The following is a 22967-nucleotide window of genomic DNA, read 5'->3' as shown; positions in this document are numbered from 1 at the left end:
AGTGTGGCCTCTGTCAATTTGGCTTCAAGTCTTTGTTTTCTTGAAAGCTGAGAAGATCTTTCAGTGGTTTCACACTGACCTCTGTACTTGACAATTCATGTGTATTTGCCAGCTCAGGAGCAAGCCAGGTTTTAATTACATTAACCAATGCTGACTTTTTTTTGGACATGTGGTACATCTGCAAGGAGGTGAAGGAAGCAGTTGAAGTTGCATGGATGTGGAATCTTGTTGATAGTCTGGCAGTCTTATCCACAGATTATCCCAAAGCTTCTCCACATTGCCACATTCAGAACTTATTACATTGATAAACTTGAAAATTGCAGGATTCTAACGAAGCACCCATCAAGGGAATTTGTTTGTATAATTATTGAAAGCTGTGACCTTCTGATGTGACAGACTAATGTGAAATAAAGGGCAGTAGATTACCTTGTAAATGAACCTTGTTATTGTTTGATTGTATCTAATGTTTGCAAAATTTTAAGTTGCATGCTACCAATTGAAACATAATTCTTTCTCTATTAATGGGATATTAATACTTCTCCTTAAAGGGTGTGGAGACTCCCGCACAAAGAAACGTCTCATGCTGGTTATCTGACCTAGTTTCGAATGCGGTGTAACAGAAGTGTTAGACACCACCATTGATCCCAGAAAATACACATACAGCTTGCTACCATCTGTAAATAGACGTTAGTGTACAGTCAATACAAACATCACAGTCAATACCCACAACACAGTGCACATAGCAGCGTGGACATCTCAGGTCTAGAAAAAGATAACAAGGTATCAGGTTTCATTACTGTCTGCATTTTGTAGCGACACAAAAAAAACTTCACTTGCAAGCAACGGAAAGTAAACTTTTTCAGAGCGCGGCATGCGGTTTAGGGCAAGTCTTCAATACCTTTAAATATACTGCATCGGTTGTTGTCACTTGATCATTTGCTTGTGTGTGAGCTAAACAGCTTAAAATAATATGTAAAAAAATAATACAAACTTTCAAATTGCCAGATATTTACTTGCTCAAAATCATTATCCAATCATGATTTGTTGCTATCCTTGAGTCCATTATTCAGATGATGAGGCAGATTCCCTTCAACTCTCCATGATGAAGGTAAAACCTTATATCTTAACCAACTGCCATTGAGTGTCCATTTGAAAGTTTCAAACACACAAGTGCATTGATTAAAACAAAGACTTTATTGCTGTGGTTGCAAGAACTGGATTTCAGTCTAGTAGTCACTCACCAGGTTTGTCATTATCACAGTCTGCTAACTGTGGCTTTTTATGTTAGGAGTTTTTCTTCAGAGCACATGTCACCTTTGATTTGTAAAAAAAGTCCTGAAATTCAGGGAGTTAAAATTTACTGTCTAATGATAATTTAAAAAGATTTTTTTTAACTTCAATCGTCAATGTGGGTGTCAATTAAGGGAATAAGGAGGTACTGATGCAACTTTGATAAATGATAGTTGACTGCATCCAAATTAAACCAAGGCCTAGGCTATACTTTTGAAGAAGAAAAAATTAGGCTGAATTCATGTTAGCCTGAAAAGGCTAGGCCAATGCTGACAATTAACACAAACCAAGATCATTTAACCATTTGGGCACTTGTTTATGGCATACTAAAAGGGTCTATATAATTAGGCCTGTATGTGTACACAACCCACAAGTTGCCAATGAGTATATAGACCTAGCCTAACTAGTTTAGGCCTAGGCTACTTTGTTTTCCTTAGACCTAGTTTAATTGGGCCTTATACTGTGCCATATTATGTAATGTGCTATAACAGTTGTAGTAATAGCAAGAATGGTCCAGGTCTAACTAAGCCCAGGCTTAACTTATGCTTCGGGCTTAACTAAGGATTAGGGCTTTACGTGATGCCTAGAGGCTAGCCCACCCTTTTACATTAAACTAAAAGTGATACTTTTTTAGGCTAGGCATAGCCTAGGCATACAATAACTAGGAATTAGGATAACTATATGTGCGACTGAAACTGCCATGCCTATGATTAGGAGAGCTGGCATAATGAAATCGAATTTGTGGATCGTAAAACGAGAGAGAATAGCCATGCATGTAATTACAGAAACCAGTCTGAACGTAAAATTCTCGAATTTCTTGTACATTACTCGTATTACACTAGGGCCTATGGCTAGTATGGGCCTAGGCTACACAGACTTTTTTTCATTAGATCTCCATCTTGTTCTTTCTACTTCCAAAAAATTCCTCTTCTTTTATGGTCAGTCGGATAATCGAACAACAATATCCATGTTCTGACCGATTGCAGCATCCCCAGCACCATTTCTTTCATAATTTCGTACTTTTTTCGTGTACACAAACGATAGTCTATACACTGTGAGTATGCGTGTCGTCTGCTATAAAGTTTTCAAGTGGACCTATTTTACCACCCTGTGTGGGCGTTTTCCCTCTCGACCAATCCAAATCGGTTACATGGTTGGCCAAACTCTCTCTATATACGGCTCTGAAATAGGCGATGCTGCTACTACTACAGGCGGCGATGCTACTGTAAATTAGTGGCGCTACTACCCTAAACGGAAGGTGCTACTGCCCTGTAACCAAGGCGTGTTTCCAAGGCGTGTTTCCAAAACAATATGCACACGGGGTCAACGAAGGTCACTCTTCAGTTTTCCTACATATACATATTAAGTTCATGTCTGTACAGATTGAGAGTATCAACGGTTACTACCATATGAAACGTTAGTTTCGATATTAACTTAATTGTGGGAAAATTCAAACAGTTTAGGCGAAAAAGAATCGATATTATAAATAATTACAAAGAATGTCGTTCAACGTGGACGAGAAGATACGCGAATACGTAGAGATGGGTTTTACAAATCAACAAATGGCTGAAATGTTGGACATAAGTGTAACAACGACTAAGAGGAGACGTCGCGATTTGCACCTACGAAAGAAAGATTTGAATGCCGAACTTAGTGGTCAGTGATTTTTTAATTCATTAAATGTAACTCAAACAGGCTCAGGACAGTTAATTCTAGATAGTATATGCTAAATAACCGTGTAGTAGGAATCAACCTATTATGCAATCACACCTAGTTATATATTAATCGTATTCTCATAGTTCAACTGTCAAAGTTGTGCAAAAAATGCATCGTTTTCAATCCAAAGATGCAAAGGTTTCCCGATTGATCGAACGAAATATGTTCTACATATGTATCTTAATGAGGGGGCGAGGCTGTGTTCGTTAGTATACAATAGTAACTAATGCGTCAAAGTAAATGGGCCTGACGTTTCGATCCTAGCAGGATCTTTCCAGAGGCTGGATAACAAGTGCATGATGTATTTATTTTTTACAATAGTAACTAATTATTCTTTTTTACGTATTAATAAAAAGGTATGTTCTCTCCTTGGTTCGCCCTCTTCAGATTATTATGAGAAAGTGATTAATGACTATTTCGGCGTAGAATACCATTTAAGGGCTGATCAATGGCGTATGAAAGGAGAGGGGGCAGGGTAACGCTATAGTCGTCGGGGGGGGGGGGGGCGGGGCTTTCGATGAAAGCGTTAAAACAAACAACTTTGAATTTTGTTTCTTCAAAATTTAAAGTTTCAACATACACAACTGTCGGTCAGCTTGCGAGTCTATAAGCCTCCATGGCTTCTTTCGCGAGTTCCTGCTTGCGGGAAGATCACATATACATGCATACATACATATATATAAACCTAAATATTTACCTAATTTGATTTAGGCTAAACATACATTGAAAGCCTGAACTGTGTAAATTTCTTCCGAGAGCACTCCGCAGAAAAATATACATTCATGAAACCCATAGTCACAGCCCGTCTGGTCTATACTATGATCTCAACAAATCATTCGGGAGAGCGATTGGAATTTAGTCCACAATTTTGGAATTATGTGCCCGTGACTTGGGCGTGGGTAGGCTATAAAGTTTCTTGAAGTTTAATGCCAGAGTTACCATGATTACAATTTACCTAACCCATACAATCTTGTAGGGTAGATTGTGTTTGAGGAACGTAATAAACTTGGCGTGGTGAAACCAAGGAGCTGTTACTTAGAGAGCTCCCTGCCCAAACATGATGACAGTATATAGGTACACTAAATGACACAATACAACATTTTTAAAGAGGCCATGACACGAAAAATCCAACTCATCGAGAGTAACTTCCTCTGAATCTATGAGAAAATCTATGTTCAAAACTATCCTCAACACCTTGAAAACCACAAGGACTAATTAGTAATTAACGTTTTAATATTCGCACCCGAAAATAGATATCTGAGAATGCGATTTCACAACAAGACAATGATGACGTCATGTTAGGAACACACGTGCAAAGCCCAGGCATGTATCGGATACGCGACGATCATACCGTTCCATATACACGCACATTTACACTGAGAGAACAACCACTGTATTACGCTATATCGTTAGAAATTTCAAGTTTGTTTTACAACTGTTGTAAACTATCCGAGAGAAATGCCGGTCCGTTGTGTTGTTGGGGGCTGCATAAATATCATTACCCATGCAATTAGCCTTCATCCATGGCTGAAGGACGAAAAAAACACGGCGATTATGACCAAGTTAGTGCACAACACCAGCGCCGATTTCACTGGGCCTAGCCAGTATGCAGCTCCGAATGAAGCGAACACTTCACGGAAGCATACTACGATCCCTCCTTTTTGTTATGAAATAAAACAAATGGACTTTAACGGTTCGACATAAAAGAGTCATTCTTCTGTCAAGTAATCCACAAAAAAACTACTCTGAAGACCAGATGGGGAACAGGAAACCTCCAATGGGGCAATTGGCGATCCTTAGGAGGTAGCGCGCCGAGCACTAGTAGTACTATAGTATTAGCGTTACTACACTGAAGTCGCAATAGACGATGAGATTTTACTGTATCATCTAAATTAACACCCCCTTCATTGCTCTATTGTATACTAATAAGCTATGAGGTTAGCTTCAGAAGCAAGGGCGGCGGAAGCACTTTTAATCTGGGGGGGCACCGACATCAAAGGGCACTTTGCAGAAATTCGATTGGAATGATGCAGCCTTATATTTAGTACCCTTTATAACTCTTATTGTATTATCTTATTTGCGTATACACATCACTCCATCAACGCCCCCCCCCCCCCTTCAAGAAAAATATGCATACTAGCACTGCAATATCCAATGTGCAAATTGGGAAACAAGGAACAAGTTTTCTTTTGAGACAAAATGAGGTGAAATCATGCTAGTTGCTAATGTAGGAATATTCCGAATTAGAGTTTATTTCTTGTTAATATCTTAACAATTTTTTTCCATTCGAAATAGCTTTGAGTTTGACCCACAGAAATTCATTTAAAGTCAAGGGCGTAGCCAGGATTGGCAAAGTTGTATGCACGACTATCTGAGCGGAGCGCCACCATCGGTTGGCGCGGAGCGTACAAGAAAATTTTTGGTTTTACAAACCCCTCAGATGGCCGGAAACGGCCCTTCCCGAGTGTTCATTCTGGTTCCCTGGCCTCTTGCTAACTTGAGACACCTCAATTTTTATGTAGAAAAAGGGCACATTTTTAACCTGAGGAAAAGTGGGGGGGCACGTGCCCCCTGTGCCCCCCCGGTTCCGCCGCCCTTGTTCAGAAGCAATGGGTTACATCTTCTTGTGAACAAATCTCAGTGCCCCAATTTATTTCTGGAATATGCTGGATCAGTTAGTTATAGCAATAATTTCTTATTCCTATTCCAGGAAAACCATTTTTTATGTTGTGGAGGGAGTGGGGGTAATGGGGATGGGTCAAAATAGGTTGGGTAAAAAGATTTTATTCCAAAGGGTGTTTAATTAAATCTCAAAGGGATTTATTTTAAAGTCACAGAGCCAAAAATTCACACAACAAGTGTTGTTCAAGTGTTAAATCATTGAACAAAATTTATTCAATATCAGTTCTAGACAGTCATTCTGGACAATCTGAACTAACATTAACAACAATCATTGTATTATATGACATAAAAGTAAAACTGTACTTTCCATAAACATTATCATTCTTAAATTACACTAATGTGATTTGTGACATCAAAGGAGGTTAAAAGAAAACAACTTACATGAATTTTTTTGCTTTAAGCCTACAAAGCAGTTGCATGTCCATCGCTATCAATCGTTGTTGTGACAAATTAATTAGAATAATCCAGAATCAAATACAATAAAGGGTTATTTAAACCAAGAAACACTGCACAAAGTAACTCACATGCAAAAATGTTACACAAACACGACGACACGTACAACACTGATGGGCAATGTGAAACACAGCATCACACGCATTAAAACAATCGAAGACCATTAACAGGGTGTACTGCTGAGTTTTTGAAGAAAGACTACAAAACAAGCCAACTGCTGCTGAAGAAACAAAGTCTAAACATTCAAGAGTTCTGCTGCCTCCATTGGTCTTTATTATGACTTTTCTGTCAAATATCATTGGTGATATGGATATTTTGGCTTCCAGATTAAAGGTACGAATCAAACGTCTGGGAGGTAAATGCCCCTAAAAAGGTCAATGCCCGTTCCCTTATGCACATATTATATGACATCACGGTCACGCCAATACTTGTGTCCAAATGCTTCAAAACATGCCTTTTCTTTCATTGTTGATGTTGGGTCTGGAAAGTAACCTTTTCATCCTGAATTAAAAGTCTTGAATTTCAATATATCAACACTGAGGGAACCCTGACGGATTGATAATCCAATACAATTGTAGTTTAGAAAAGGTGTTCCTGGAGGAATTTCTCAACCAAGGCTTCCTATACAATGAGTTTTCTCCTGGCAACTTGAATCCAGTGTAATGACCATTGGCTGGAAAATCACTTCTGATCCTTTGGACTGCACATGATGGTAGCACAACCCTGACGTGTCTTGCTAGGAACCCCAAGTATCATTGAACCTGTTGACCGTAGGCTATGTATCTGTACTGCCTGGGAAAAAATTTATGAAAGTTCAAAATGTATTAATGTTGGCCATGATGTCCACAATAACAAGCAGGCATACAATGTACAGTTATGGTTACATTTGTTGTGATACACCTTCCGTGTATCATGAAACATTCTTTTGTTTCAGAAAATTGATTTGCAAAACTCCAGGCCAAAGTACTAGCCAAGTAATAATGAGTATGAAATAACACATATGCCTACCTAGCATGGCTGCATAATGCAACTTACATCCCCGAGCCAAACTTTCAGTATGCAACCAACCCTACTAGTACTACACACTCTACATATGGGTTTGTAAGTTACCGTAACACAACGCACAATACGGTTTAGGGTGTTCCGCGAATTCCAACAACACATGCACAAAATGGACTGGATTTTGTTTTTAAATGCTTCGTTAAAAATTCTTACCACGTTGTATGTTCCTTGCAATGGTTTCGAACGGATTTCTTCTTCGATATGTTGTGGAGCTTCAATTTCGGCTCGTTTAACAGGCTCGAACTGATACGGTTCTAACACCTCCGCTCCACCCTCAACGTTCGGTTCAATATTGGAATGATCATCGCCTTCACTCTCTGCTTCGAATATGAGAAAGGGCACTCTAATTATAGCCCAATTTCACTGCCTAGTGAAGAACCATTATCACTTTGAACTTCGGTTGCCGCAATTGGTTCTGGATCCGCCATTTCACAGGAAATTTTGATTTGATATCGCACTTGTGATCGGTGTTTTGTTTAGTAACTACTAGTGGTATGTGTACTTGTCTACTGTGTACGTGAATGGTATATTCGGAGGATCGTAAATGTGTTCAAAACGTGACGTCACTTGACGTCATGCGAATCGGAAAATTTTCGAGTAAACAAAGTTTCAAACGCCGAAAAGGGTAAATTCATTCTCAATTTTCGACTTGAAAAATCAAGTTTTAAACTGGCAGAATGGTTGATACATGTTCTAGAGAACATTCTTTGATGGATCCCAAAAATATAGGACTGAAATTTTCGTGTCATGGCCACTTTAAGTATGACAGTCTTTCATATAGTTATTTTAGTAACATAGTTAATGGCTCATGCATATATTTAAACCTGAAACAAGAGTCACAGAGTAAAGGAACCCCACCCCAACACAAAATAAATCATACTAATGTTTACATGGTGATACACCTTTTCCTTAGGGACATGTTTGCAACCGTGCCACAATGAGTAACAATAATGGGTTGACAGACAAACGTTAGTTTTACCAGCTCCATGGTTTTACCAAGGAATTGAGACGTAACTCATTGGTTCTACCATAGAAGTCTGATCAATAGTTCCACCGATGACAGGTTTCTTTGAATAATAATAACTGCATCGAGGTCACCGAGCAATCAATTTTGTTTATGTTGTCACACAGAGATGACACTAACCTTCCTTGTCGCAAACCCGTACGTCCCCAAAACACATTAACTACTTCCCCAGATAACATCATGCTAGCGGTCCACCGGCGGCCCGCCAGCTGCACCACTGGCGGTCCACCGGCGGGGAAAGCCGGCGGAACGCCAGAGATTTGGCCGGCTTTAATCCGGCGGTCCGCCGGCGACTACGCCAGAAGACCGCCGGAGAAACGCCAGCGTACCGCCGGTGTACCGCCAGTGTTTCACAAGCAGACCGCCGAAGAAACGCCAGTGTACCGCCGGTGTACCGCCAGTGATCCACCAGTAGACCGCCAGAGAAACGCCAGCGTACCGCCGAAGAAACGCCAGCGTTCCGCCGGTGTACCGCCAGTGTTCCACCGGCAGACCGCCGAAGAAACTCCAGCGTACCGCCGGTGTTCCACCAGTAAACCGCCAAAGAAACGCCAGCGTACTGCTGGTGTACCGTCAGTGTTCCACCAGCAGACCGCCGAAGAAACGCCAGTTTTCCGCCGGTGTACTACCAGCAGACCGCCGGAGAAACGCAAGCTTACCACCGGAGTACCGCTGAATTTCTGTCAGAGAGAGCCACTGGCTATCCACTAGCTAATATCCAGTGTTCTGGCGACCTGCTAGCCCAAATCTGGTATTTCGCCAGCAACCCGCTAGGCAGAGATCTTCACATGAATTGCTAACCAAATATCTGTGTTCCGGTAGAAAACTGTCCGTCAAATATCTGGTTTTGTCCCAGCACATTGTCAAGGGAATGCTAGCAAGAGTGCCAGCTTGTTTGGGGTGTACTACTAGAACAGAGCTATTGGTCTACCTGCAGATTTTACTGAATTACACATGCGGTTACATATGAAGAAATAATGACTAACACAGTGAAATTAGTTGCTATCATTTTATTACGCCTATAAATTACAAAGCAAGAAAATGAGTTCCAGCGTTAAATATTGCAACAGCACTAAAGAAATTCACTCGTCAACTGTTTGTGGTGAAGTCCGAGATTTTCGCCCTCCCTGACAATCTGATGCATCCTTCAGAAATCTAACCACCGCCGCCTGAATATCAGATGAAGTCGATTGTGCAGTTCCTCCGTACAGCTTCTGTTAATACAAAACACATTACACAAAACATTACATAAAAGATTGCATTCTACACAAGCAGTAAAATGAAGCCAATAATGGGTTACCCGATACTCATAGCTAGGACAGTTACTACTGTTCATGTTCCACAACCATGCATCAGTTACTACTGTAACTGCTCGTAACACAGTAACATGTGTTACAGGTGGCAAGTTTTTTGTAAATGCAAATTTAAAAAAAAAAAAAAAATTAATTATAAAATTTAATATACTATTTTTTTTTTTTTAAATTACTGCAAATTTTCACCTGTCTGACTCTTAGTTCAACGTGTCACATCTTTTTGATAATTACTGTGCCAACTGTAACACTAGCTATGAGTATCGGCTGGGGTCTCACATTATGACAATTGGTTAAACTACATTATTCACATTTTCACACATTTACCATTTTTTCAGTGATATATGAAATATTTCCTTTGCATTTGACAGTCACCTTCTTTCATTTTATACTGAACACATGCATTACTGTTGCAAATCCAGGTCCCATCAATTGGGAAAGAAAGTGACAATGGACTGGTCAATAAAATCATATGGTGAACTAACTTTAAAATCAATGCTGAATGCTGCTTTTCAACTGCATCTGAAACAACACATCTTACATCAAAATATATTTGTAGTAACTTATTTAAATGACCAGAATTCAATGTATATTAAAGCAAGAATTCTCGTTGATGGGGTTTTGCATTGAAAAGCTGGCCGATCCATGAGTCAAATGCACAACCCCCTCCCCACAACTCAAGGTTCTCTTCACTGCTGCTGAAAACAAAAATGACACATATAAACTCACTTTCAATTATGTATTTCATACATGCAGCTTCGCAAAGGCTGTTTTCCCAGTGGTACATGTCCAGTTCAGTGTGGTAGCAACTGCATTTGCCAATAAATCACCCATGATTCTTTTAACGCACTCCTTCAACGTGTTGCCACCAAGAATTGATAGTCTTCTCTTCTTGAAACAACAAAAAGAAAGAAAAGTTAATCAGAAACCATTCAATAATTATTATACAAACAGAAATATTCAAGTAATTCTATTTCATCCAAACTTTGGCATCTTTTGCTAATTTCTTATCAATATTTTAAGAGGAACTAGCAATGCAGTGCTGCAATGTTCCTTTCTGGGTCCAGTCAAAAACAAGATTGATTTAACAGCCCACTTTTGTAGAATGCACCGCAATGTAAAATCATTTCTGGCCAAACTCTTGTTACCTAAATGCTTTCATGTCTGTTACTACCTTAGAGTTTTAATTTTCTCCCAGGAAAAGGAAATTAGCCCCTCAGGAAATATTTTATTTTGTACAGACCACTGACACAATAAAACCTGACTTGGCTTCAAATTTATAATGATAAACTAACATTACACTCTGGAAAACTGTTTTCTGATTACTTTCCTTACACTTTTAAACTGACTTACCAAATATCTTTCCAAAGCCTTGTTTGTTTCAATAGAGTCATCCAGGTTATTAAATTCCTCCAAAGATCCCACAGGAATAGTAACGCGCTGGCTTCTAACTTAGTTCCTGAAATCCTGATCTGGAAAAATTGATAAATTGTGATTTAATCTGCTGACTCCATCTTCCTCAAAAAAACAACAACAGCAGCATACTTTGGTGTTTCCATACTTCAAATTAAAGTTAACAGTAAATAAGTTCACAACAACATATTGTGCAGGAGAGGAATGGCTATCTGTCGCTCCTTTCACTCTTAACTTCAACTGTGTCATCATGCAGCTCAAGTTGTTATCATTATTGCATGTTTCTTGTAAAACAGTGTTGACATGCCCATCAACCTCATTTTGTATTTTCCTTGTTTAGTTCGCCAGGGATTTCACATGAGTCATTTTTTCCCTGTTAATCTACTGCAAAAAAAAAGAACCAAAAACAATAATCTAGAGCTCTTCATTCTGTATCCATTACTTACAATGGGCATTAACCCTTGGATTAATTTTTTTTTTTGGGGGGGGGGGGGGGGAGAACTATTATATAAGGTCAAATTTACATCATCAAATACAGACAAATCATGTTATTCGTTACTCTGTCTGCAGAGCTTTTTAAACAGAATAACATACCCTCCTGCTTGCCGAAAGTTGTATCTACTTTCATTGCCATTTAATTCATCTGGGAATACAATAGAGGGGCAAATTGAACCTAAACTACCTCCACTAACTATGCTTTCAATGATTTATTGCCAAGGAATTTAAACAGTTCTCCCCGCAGCACTTTAAACTTTTAACCCTTTAAAGTAACTTTCCATAGAGTTAAATAGTGGCACGCAGTACAGACATAGCACAGAGGCAGTTCAGCTATTGGGCAAATATACTTTACTTTAACTGAGGATCACTTCAATGTAGGCAGTTATTTTCTTGGAAATCATGTGCAGAATGATTCACCAGAAACTGAGCACATGGAATAGACCCAATGCAAATATTTCAAATTGACAGTAGCTAAGACAAAAAGCAACAAAAAGAGATAAGGCAGCCACAATTTTTTTAGAAGCCTAGAGGCTAGATATGAAATATTTTTCATTATCGTGTTGGTTGGTATCACCAAGAGCGTAGGAACCGGGGGGATGGGGGCGCCAGCCCCCAGTGAAAAATGTGGAGGGGCAGAAGTATCATTCCGCCCTCCCCCCCCCCTGGCTTCGCAAGTCAGAAAACCCCTTTTTCATTCCCAAATGAGAAAAAAATCTCACTTGGAGCACCAAATTGCATCTAAGGCCAGGTGACAATACAAAATTAAGTTTACAAAATTGAGTGGGTGTTGAAGTGTGCCATATTGCACCCTCCCCCCAGGCCGGCCATCAGTCTTCAGCCCCCCACTCAAAAGTACCTTCCTACGCTACTGGGTATCACTATACTCCACAGGAGTACTCATAAACTATGATGACGATGACCTATTGTTCTCCAAAATGCTTAATTTGTCACAAAAACTTTGAAGCCTAAGCACTAAACATGAAATCCAAAAAGATTTAACCACCAACCCATTCCTGATATTTAAAAACAACCATACTTATATTATTATTAATAAGGTTTTAACATTGAGTCTTTACCTTCTTAACTAGCCTAGGCCTAGGCCTAGCTATAAACAAATAAAACAGCACATTATTTCTTAAAAGTTATGGATGACCATGATTTTTCAATACTGTAACATACCAAATGATTTAAAACTAGGCCTAGGCCCCTAGTACTAGTGTACTACCACTACTAGTAGTAACTAGTAGTAGTACTGTACTACTAGTAAAGTAATATATATTTCAGAATATGATATTTAAAATTAGGAGGAAGCCTTCCATAGTCATCTAGTAATATTTACAGTATTAACCTTCTGCAGATAACAGTTTTCTTCTAATACAGTCAGCAAACAAATGTTTCGGCATAACATTGCATAACCTAGCTATTATACAAACAACGGTCATTAGTTTACCTTTATGTGTGATCGTTATTGCTCAGCCTAACACAATTAACACCTACAAATGTAGGCTAGGTGTAATTCATACACCGCGAAAGGCTTCTCATTAAGCGATACATTCTAGCCTAACGCTAGATTACGTCTAAGTTTATTTAAAAAATAGTCACTTCAAATACTTGCGAAATCAAATGTACAACTGTCAACCCTTAGTAAGAAAAAACAGGTACATACCTCTTAAGCAAATTTGTATCTGCAGACTGCAAGTACTTTCAAAACAATTGATCAGGATATCCAACATCGAAAGAGTTGTAACGGATTACGAAAGCGACCGCTTTTCAAACTAGCTGCTATATCTGAGTACACTGAGCATTGCGATTTAGCGATTGGATGCCAGTTATACTAGGCTCGTTCGATCAGTGAAAAATGTTTTCTGAACTGTTTTCTCTCAACTACGCTAAATTGTTGATTAATAAATACTTCTTGGGATAGTTGAAATTTATTAAAGTATTTGAATATCGCTTATAACGTTATTGCTAATATTTATTTCAGAATTTGAATTTGTTGAAAATATTATTTTGTAAGTGTTCCTGTGGTTAAGGGTATTACCCGCCCATTTTGCCCAAATGCTTGCCAAGATTTCTTCATGTGGTATCCGTCAGACTCGTTCGATCAGTATTTTTTTCCCCTTCAAATATTATGTAGTGTATGATAATATATATAACATTGGATGGTAAGCAAAATTTAACTACTTTGAGTTAGCTCAATCTTTAATTACCTTATAGTTATTGGCGAATATAGGTTTTAGGAAAATATTATTCTGTTAATTGTGCCAGTTTGGTAAGGTAACTTCCCGCCAATTCTGCACAAAAGCTATCCAATATTTCCTCCGGCGGTACTGCTGTCGGCATTCCGCTGGACTTACAAGCCAGCTGTAATATCTATCGGTCCGTTAGCGGACCACCAGCCGTTGCCTAATAACGTATAAGCCCATGCAGCCGCACCTAAACCTGGCCTATAATACTACACAAAATCCAAGTATTCTTAATTTTTCTCTCCACAGGAACAAATATATACAAAAAGCACGGGTAAAATAGTTTAATAGAAACTCATATTTAACTAAACTTTCACATAGAGACTTAAGATTTTGGACAGACCCGATGGTCAATGTGTATGTGAACTTGTGTAAATTGCTGAGTGACTTTCATAACATAATATTTGTGGGAAATTTTCTACGGCTGCTGTCGGAATTCTGCTAGGTTTTTCCAAGCAACAATGTCTATCGGTCCGTTGGCGGACCTCCAGCGTGAAACCACCGGCTTGTTTACGACGTTGATACGCTGTTGGTCCGCTGTCGGCAATACGCTGGGTTTTTTCCAAGCAGCAATGTCTATCGGTCCGTTGGCGGACCTCCAGCGTGTAACCGCCGGCTTTTTAACGACGTCGATACGCTGTTGGTCCGCTGTCGGCAATACGCTGGGTTTTTCCAAGCAGCAATGTCTATCGGTCCGTTGGCGGACCTCCGGCGTTTTACCGCCAGCGTTTTTACGCCAGCGGACCGCCAGTGTGATGCGTACTGGGTCGTGGGTCTATTTATGGCCGATTAACTCTTCGAGGCTATCACATGGAAACTTTTAGCAATTTGTCAAAGCAGAGAGATAGAGACACAATATGCCAACAATAAAGAACTTCATAAACCAGGATTATTACTCAGTATATGCACTTCGAACATTTCCATATTTTCTACAAAAACAGTATAAGGAAAGCTCGCTTTTTCAAGTTGATTACCGTCCCCTTCACCTCCTTTTTTTTAAATTGGTATATTGCAGCTGATATTCCTTAAAGATCAGTGCATATAATTTAGTATCCGCTTTCATGTCAATAAATGTATATCAGCGACAGAAACTTTCTACATTTAAAGGAGTTTAACCGCTGATCGACCTCGCGAGAGGTTCCTGTTGGGATAATAGCTTTTGTCACGAAAGACTGTATTAATTGTACGTGTATTCAGTATACGCTGGTCTGAGTGGTAAGTAGGTCACTCGTCGTGACTGATAACCATGTTGAATTTTTCTGGAAGCGACGAGACATGATGGCGTTATTCGATATTAGCGATTACAAATTTCCAGAACATACGGGAAGTTATTTTTAGCAGGTGACCGGATATCGTCGACCAATGAACGTTGAACTATCAGTCGTATCTTCGAGACATGGATGTTTATCGATGTTATTCCGTCAGGATTCATGGAAAAGAACTTTCGGGAGAGTAAACCCCGGCTATATATAAGAAGAGATATTTTCGGTGAATGGAAGTTTTTATCGATCTAATTATCCAGTCGAGTTAGAATTAGCATGTTTTCTCAATAAACCTATGGAGGAGAATTGTGAGAAGAAATTCATCTGAGATAAAAGATTAATTATCGAGGGGACGGAAAGAGGAACCGGTGGACTGTTTGTTTACCAGATTGGTGCGTCGTTTAACCGGGACAGGCGTGACTTCGGCAGAGTTTTTCGGAGTTCACCCAGGAGGAAGCCATCCTTGGGATACAAACGTTGAGTCGAATTGGACCAGCGGGGAACGGTTTTGCTCCTGACCAAGTCACGGGATACCAGCCTACGAGGGATACTCCCGACATCGTTGTTGGTGACGCAAGGAGGTCAGCACAGCTACGAAAGGAACCGAGAGCCGGCACGCGCCGCGTAAGATAAGTAAAGTAATCTTTAAAGAATTTAACGGCCGTTTAATATTGTAAAATCTGTCTGTGATATTCCAAATTTCTAGTACCAAGAATCCTCGTACATTGTTAATATATCGTTTTGTTAACTTTCAGAGACCTCTCAGTAGTCTTTTGGTCCTTTGAGCTTACTTCCCTGAATCTATCTAAAATTGTATTTCATCGGCTTTGAAGGCCAAAGGAAAACCCGGGGTCGCAACAGAGGGGGCGCTATAAGGTGCCATTTTTGTTTTACCCCACGGAAGTTGTGACAGCTTTCTTAAGAATAAACTACCCTTTTTGTTTTTTAGGATCAGACTTCTATGTTGAGCCAAGTAATGGAGTTAGTTGATGAACGACTTTTAATAATTTTGCATGAACCAACGACCACTTGATTTTAAAGGGAGCTGGGGCTTACCAAAATGAATTGCATATTATGCGAAGTTGTTACCATGAATTCGTACGGTCTCAGGCAAGAGCAGACTGTCCGAAACACATTCAAACTTACGGGAACATGCCATCGCAAGATGGACTACTTGTAGTCCATTTTTGCTCCTTTACACAATTTGTTTCCCTTCATATATCACCGTGACTGACGGGGCTTGGTAGAAGCCAAACAACAATACCAACAAACCCCCATTACAGTAACGTCGGTTCTGTAATTGTTAGGTTTTGCAGTAGAAATGGGTGGACAGTGTAATATACAGTACATACGACATCACAATAATATTGTAATACGTCAGTATGTTCTTTTATTATATTATTTTGCATATGCAGACACTCAGCTTGACGATGCCGTTTTAGCGGTTTTGCAGCAGAACGCCATGTACGGAGAAAAAATGGTCTCTGGGGCTTTGGAAAGCAAGGGAATATTCATGTCGAGAGAGAGAATACGCCAATCAATACACAGAGTTGATCCAGAGGGTAAGATAAGTGTGATCGAATTGAATAAGTGCGATTCAATTGCAATAATAATACAGTTCATTGAGGCTTCGTGAGCTCCTGCGTATTCAGATAACAACGAAGAGGGCAAATTCAAATTTCTTCTCTGTTTATCATTCATACGACACACGTGAAATATCACTATGCATAACTTGGATCCGAACGCCCATCTATCAAGTTAAAGATTAAGTTCAAAATTACACATGAAAATAGGAATTACACATATTCCTTGTTATATGTTTGTAACGCGAGGCTTGTCAAGTCTCTATCTTTGATATCTTTAGCAGAAGGCACGCGAAGATTAATTTTACTGGTGGGTAGTTTTCTTATGGGTGTTGGGAAATGTCTGCCGTCAACAAAGTCAACGAATCAACGATACCGTGATCACAAAACCCCCACAACCCTGTTATCCCACTGATGTCTTTATATTTATAAAATATTTATAATTCGGATATTACGCAACAATAAAGTTGCCATCACACTTCTTTCATTTGGCAACATTGCATTAGTAAGTTCAGATTTATTATTCCTATTTGGTAATGATCCCTAGCTGCAAACATACTATGATGTAAGACGATAAATCCAATGATATCCATATTACCTCACAGGCGTCGAGAAGAGGAAGAAATCAGCTCTGTCACGAAGGGAGTACCGAGTAGCTGGGCCAAATGCCCTCTGGCATATTGATGGGAACCACAAACTCATCAGGTGAATTACTCGAAGATATGTTGTTTATTGGATGCTGTTTCATTTATTTCATTTAAACTTATATATCTAAATGCGTGGTTAATGCGTGTCATAGTCACTTATTTGATTTCTGCGGATAACCTATACCTAAAACACATATAGTTAATGCTAACTTTGGAGGAGTAACTCGACAATTTTAGATAACAATACAACAATTTTTTTTATATAATAATTGGAATTTCAGTACAATTCGTTCTTTCGAAATGGAGACGAAACGAAAGTGTGAAATATATAGTGAAACTTTCTTTAAACAAACTGATGCTCCAAGCGACTGTTTTCAGTAACTTTCACCCCATGGACTCAAGGTATTCACCATATACAGAGGCATGATCTAGGGAAAGAATATTTCCATGATGTTGTTGAAGGAGATTCCAATATATGGCGATTGGGGGGGGGGTGTGGTTCGGGGGGGGGGTAAATGTGAAATAGTGTATCACGACGCAAACGTAGCCTAAATTTTAGATATATAATAAGATCTACACGCAAGTTTGTGCTAATAACTACTTTTGATTTTCTTGTTGCGAGATAGAAAAGGGTTTGTATACACGCCGTATATGCGGCTCTATATGTTGGTTCAAACGGATTGAGCATTTCGCGAGCAATTTTACGGAAATTTTTAGATTGTTTGCAAAAGACTTATAGCGAATATGAGCAAAGACTAGAATCACAGAGCAATTTGTCTAATAAACTTGACTTCGGGGATCAGATGGGGAAAATTACTATAAGTGAAGAGGGGAGGGGGAGGGGACACTTACAGGACCTATATAGTCAGAATTTTCCGGGGAGGGAGCAAAAATGCAAATATTACCCCAGCTATCAAAATGAACATTTTTGATGCTGCAAAACGATAAGATATAAAATATACAACAATAGATATTGTCTTGTAATTGTTATTTGGCAGGTGGAGATTTGTAATCCATGGTGGTATCAATGGATACAGCCGCATGCCAGTTTTTTTGGTTTGTTCTACCAACAACAAAGCTGACACGGTGCTGAAAGCCTTTTTAGGAGCTGTTGATGAGTTTGGTCTTCCTCAGCGTGTCCGATCAGATAAAGGAGGAGAAAACACGCTTGTGTGCAAATTCATGTTAGAACACCCCTTGAGAGGCACAGGGAGGGGATCTTTCATTGCTGGAAAATCAGTACATAACCAGCGAATAGAACGACTATGGCGAGATGTTTATAAGGTAAGAACTGTATTCGTTTCTTTCGCTACGTGCCTTTTGTTTATTGGTATGAGCTGAGAGTGTGAGATTGTCATGAGTTCTGACGCACAAACCTTGTCTGGTTACAGAAGCGCACACTACCAAATAGAAGTGTGATCACTAGGCTATGAACATCATCAGCGTGGAAGGGAAATCACATTGACGACATACAAACATTGAAAAACGGTAAAAAATTTATCGATATGCACACTCACTAAAAAGTACTATTTGTACAAAACAGTTATTTTCCACGCATCAAAAAAAAAAAAAAAAAACACACTTACAAGCACAGTCACACAATAGTTTCGTTTTTCAACATGCCAAAGTTTAATTGTCTTAATTATCGTTGGAAAAAATAAAATCATCCCGTGAAAACGGTAATCCAGTTCCGTAGATCAGCTTGTTTGGAAGCTGACCTACGTTTCCTATTTATTTCATTGTTTGTAAAAAACAAACAAAAAATGACCAGTCATCCCTTACGTCAGTCAAGCTTTCCCTAACTGTGACTTTCCTTCGGCCCAATCCCACCCATCTTGCCAGCACAAATGGGTTTTTCTCTCAAGGAATGTAAACATACAATTAACATTTTTGCAGCCAAATTAACACAGTTATATAGGCATATCCGTTTTCAAGGTTGGCTATCATATTAATTTTCATCATTCTTACTTTAGATTTGTTTGTTGTTGTACATTTACTCTTCAGTCATGCTTGAGTGGTTTCTATCATCTCTTCTACACTATGGAACAAGAAGGACGGCTGGATTGTGGATGTGATATTGACTTGTTTGCGCTTCATTACGTCTTCCAGCATGTCATAAACAATCAACTAAAGTCTTTTCAAGACACCTTCATTCACCATAAAATACGAACTGCCGGGAATCAAACTCCAATGCAAATGTGGGTTCAGGGTGCACACAATGGATATCAGATTGATTTTCTTGAAGAGGTTAGTATTTTCGAGGTGAGAATGGCCTGATGTTTCACGTACAGAATGGTAACATCGTGTCTGCAAATTGTAATTTAAAATCAACCGGCGTAAATATACCAGACTCGCTTCCAAATGACCAAATCATGTACCATTTCATGATAAGTGATTAAAGCCAGGCGTTGTCCCTCATATCTTCTGGGTTATTACATGATAAATAGAATATTTCCTGTCCCAAACATTCACAGATTGTATGCATTACATTGCTGTGCTTCATATCTTCCCAGACTCGGACAGGCTATAGAGAGCTAGGTAAATTTTCATTTTTGGTACAAAAAAACAATTTGCGCGCCTGAGCGGTCGAAAACCATCCGGTTATATCACATATTGAAAATACAACGTAGCCTATATGAATACAAATATATGACCACTCAGAGAGACACTGCCCGCGCTCAGCCTACATATCTTTTTATTATTATTTTTTTAGTGCTCCCTGTTTTTCACGGTCGCCCGTCGCGTCCCCAACAAATTATACCCTCCCCCCCGTTAACTAAGCCACTGATAGACAGACAACAATTTTTATGTCCAGGGAGTTAACTCCCTGGTCAGACACTGATAGACTGACGGTTAGGCGGAGCAGATACGGGAATAAATATAGACGGATGCATGGTCAGAACCAAAGAATAAAGTAAAACTGCCCTTGTGGAAATGTGTTCACATGCATGATTATCAGCAATATGGTAATGGCATTTAACCTGATTGTTGCCGTGTGTGATACATACAACTTAATTTGGAAGCCATTATAATAATGAAAATCTTAATCTTCTTTTAAACAGGAAGATGCTGTTCAATATGGGATTGAGTTAGACGACGTGGGTCATAGAGAATTGGATGACGAAGCTGAACACCGCGTAGCTGTTCCACACACAATGTCGCTTTACAACAAAGAACACTAACTACGAACTTCAGACGATATGAGAAACTAGCAAATAATGACGAACAGGTTGCTTATTACATTGCTGTGAGAGAATTTGTGCATAGCATGTCTATCCGGAATTAATTTATATATAATACGTTAGATAGGCCTCATTACCCCAGAAAAAAAAACACAGAAATATATTTCACAGAGGCCTTCGCTTTCCACGAAATGTAGGCCGAGAATTATTTGCCACACTTAACATCTGTTGTTATTACGCTAATTATGATCACCGTTACATATAGCGCTTTACTAGGAAGTTCTCTCTCAACATTCTGTCAATATTACCCTGTTCACGATACTATATGCGCGTCACTTATTGTCGTATCTCTTTGTTAAAAAGACTTCCTAATTCCGTTCTATCTATTGAATGACCCAACCATGTATTTCTATACTAAACATTTACTTATTTCTCTCAGATATCAGATCAAAATGTACGAAGGTTTCGTTTTACTTCATTTTTTTGGGAGGTGATGTGGTAGTGTCTTTAACATTTCCACTTCCCGTTCTTACTATACTGCATTCGTTACATGAAGAAACTAACAACTGAACACTATACAGGCTGTACCCTCTGTTACGAATTGGTGGGGTCCATAATTTTTCTGACGTCGTTTCAGGAAAGGCATCTAGTTTATTCATGTTTACAACTTGGCGTGCAATATAAAATGTAACCCGGTTGAAGAGTAGCTCCTGTGTTCTTAAGTTTCCATGGTATCATTGGCTATGGCTCTTTCAATCATTGACAATCCATATTAGGACATATCTTTGTCCATTACTTTGACCCGAATGGAGAAGTGTGTTTTATTCAATTAAGGACAGTACAGTCCCACACAATGACACTTTGACTAAAAGTATCAAGTAATGAACCAACTTGAGCTTAACTTGTTCAGTGAAATCTTGAACTAAGTGCTTTTCATGGCTAATGATGAAAACCTTCTGTAAAGCAGCTCACACCATGCAATACAAAAAAGGAGAAAAACAGTATTATAACTTTTTATTTTTATTTGGTATCCTGAGAATTGACGGGTGGGTGGTTGGCCTACTTAACTCCCTTGTGTATACTACCCTCACTAATCCGAACAATATGAAACATATTGCTAATGAGAAATTTCCAGTTTAACGAGGCTATAATAAGACTTAACTTTCCAAAAATGCTGTTGTAATGCAAACAATTGTAAAACAAATTTGTTTTACACACATAAAAAATATAGTTTCAAGCAGAACTCTGATGCCCCACCCCTACCAACAGCAAGGTATTTGGGCCCCTAAAAGAGATGTCTAACTGAGCCTCTTGTCTGCCATGAGCACTTGCTGAAGTCAGAAGGCACCATACCCCCTCCCCATCCCCATCTGTCCATTACATAAGCCAGCACTATGGATACAGTATAATGTATGGCACATTAAAACTGGTCGACAATGAGCCAACTTAGTTATTTGTCATTCAGGCCCACCAGACATATGCACAGCAAACAACCTATCAGTTGACACATGTCATTTATATTAGATATTCTTATCAAAGTTTTATGCAAAAAATACAGTATTTAAGTCGATGAACACTTACACACTTGCAAACATTAAAGTGTGCCAAATATTTTCCTCCTCCCCCTGGTGCACCTAAATGAAATTTGTCATGTCCAAACAAAAAACAATGCAAAAAGGCATTGTGGTTACAAAGATGTAACATAAGCAGTGTTCTTTATGAACCTGACATAATATACAGTGAGAGTGTACAACATACTCGATCTTAGTAAAGCTGTGTCATGTGACAAACAATAAATTCACAATGCACAGGCTGTTCCGAAATGATTTTTGACCTCTACAACAGTATTAACTGTGATACATCAACATACTAAATATGACATCTGTCCTTGTTGAAATATTGTGTAAAACATGGTTTTCACAATTTGACCACTGGTGAACTTAAACGACCATTGACCTCCGCCCACAACATTAGGGTTCTTGTACTCAATGTGGTACAATTACATACCAAAAATGCGATATGTTCATGGCTTCTCTTGCCATATTATGATAGGATGGTGTAGTGTAGAGGGACAGGTAAGAGGGGAGTGAATTAGTAACAGTTTGGCATTTGTTGACTTCAAATGACCTATTGGACCCCACCAAACACAATAGGTTTCTTTTACTCAAATGATATTCACCTTCTTACCTAGTATGAGATCTGCCCAAGCTCCAATATTGAGGTATCGTGTTTACAGGGTTCTCACAAATTGACATCCGATGAAACCAAATGACCAAATGACCAAATGACCAAATGACCAAATGACCAAATGAAACCAAGTGACTGATTGTGACCCAAAATGACATCTAACCTCTAACAAAACAATAGGCTTCTTGTACTCCTACACACAAAATATGAGATCTGTCTAAGCTTCTCTCATCATGTTAACTAGCTGGACATCATAGACACATACATACACACCAGCATGAATGCATAGATTATCATCAAAACTAAAAAATCATTTTGACTTCTTACTATAATTGATTTAGTTTTACCTCCAAAATTCTGCTGATATAACTTTTGGGAACGATGAAAACCTCAGAGCTTCAGTTTGCATTTC

At 39.0% G+C, this 22967-nt stretch overlaps 1 protein-coding gene and 2 long non-coding RNA genes across 5 annotated transcripts; 1 reads left to right on the top strand and 2 right to left on the bottom strand.

The window, feature by feature from the left end:
- Window positions 1-1677: 1677 nt before the first annotated feature.
- On the top strand, window positions 1678-21372 carry LOC139967660 (uncharacterized). Of its 3 annotated transcripts, none has more exons than XM_071971644.1 (6): window positions 1678-2946; window positions 16372-16518; window positions 17145-17244; window positions 18185-18470; window positions 19191-19433; window positions 20249-21372. In XM_071971644.1, the coding sequence occupies exons 1-6, from the start codon at window positions 2790-2792 to the stop codon at window positions 20366-20368; spliced, it is 1053 nt and encodes a 350-aa protein (XP_071827745.1). In that variant the 5' UTR covers window positions 1678-2789; the 3' UTR covers window positions 20369-21372. The 3 variants fall into 3 exon arrangements, with proteins under 3 accessions (XP_071827745.1, XP_071827747.1, XP_071827746.1); XM_071971646.1 differs by lacking the exon at window positions 1678-2946 and adding an exon at window positions 15132-15580; XM_071971645.1 differs by lacking the exon at window positions 1678-2946 and adding an exon at window positions 15132-15589.
- Window positions 5879-8096, bottom strand: LOC139967662 (uncharacterized). The gene is made up of 2 exons (XR_011793070.1): window positions 7357-8096; window positions 5879-6933 (listed from the first exon to the last, which is right to left on the bottom strand). It is a non-coding gene; the product is annotated as an uncharacterized lncRNA (long non-coding RNA).
- LOC139967661 (uncharacterized) lies at window positions 9223-14082 on the bottom strand. Its single transcript, XR_011793069.1, has 4 exons — window positions 13115-14082; window positions 10891-11009; window positions 10267-10428; window positions 9223-9441 (listed from the first exon to the last, which is right to left on the bottom strand). It is a non-coding gene; the product is annotated as an uncharacterized lncRNA (long non-coding RNA).
- Window positions 21373-22967: the final 1595 nt, after the last annotated feature.

This window comes from Apostichopus japonicus, chromosome 5 (genome assembly GCF_037975245.1).
Source record: "Apostichopus japonicus isolate 1M-3 chromosome 5, ASM3797524v1, whole genome shotgun sequence".
Lineage (NCBI taxonomy): Eukaryota > Metazoa > Echinodermata > Holothuroidea > Aspidochirotida > Stichopodidae > Apostichopus > Apostichopus japonicus.
Note: the sequence above shows the minus strand (reverse complement) of the source record. Positions and strands in the feature narration are given on the sequence as shown.

What these genes read in the sequence shown, in the direction of transcription:
- LOC139967660 (XM_071971644.1), top strand. Translation starts at nt 2,790, where the DNA reads ATGTCGTTCAACGTGGACGAGAAGATACGCGAATACGTAGAGATGGGT. An exon ending in ACACAGAGTTGATCCAGAGG is followed by an intron (nt 16,519 to 17,144) that starts GTAAGATAAGTG and finishes ATTACCTCACAG; the next exon opens with GCGTCGAGAAGAGGAAGAAA. An exon ending in TATGGCGAGATGTTTATAAG is followed by an intron (nt 18,471 to 19,190) that starts GTAAGAACTGTA and finishes TTTACTCTTCAG; the next exon opens with TCATGCTTGAGTGGTTTCTA.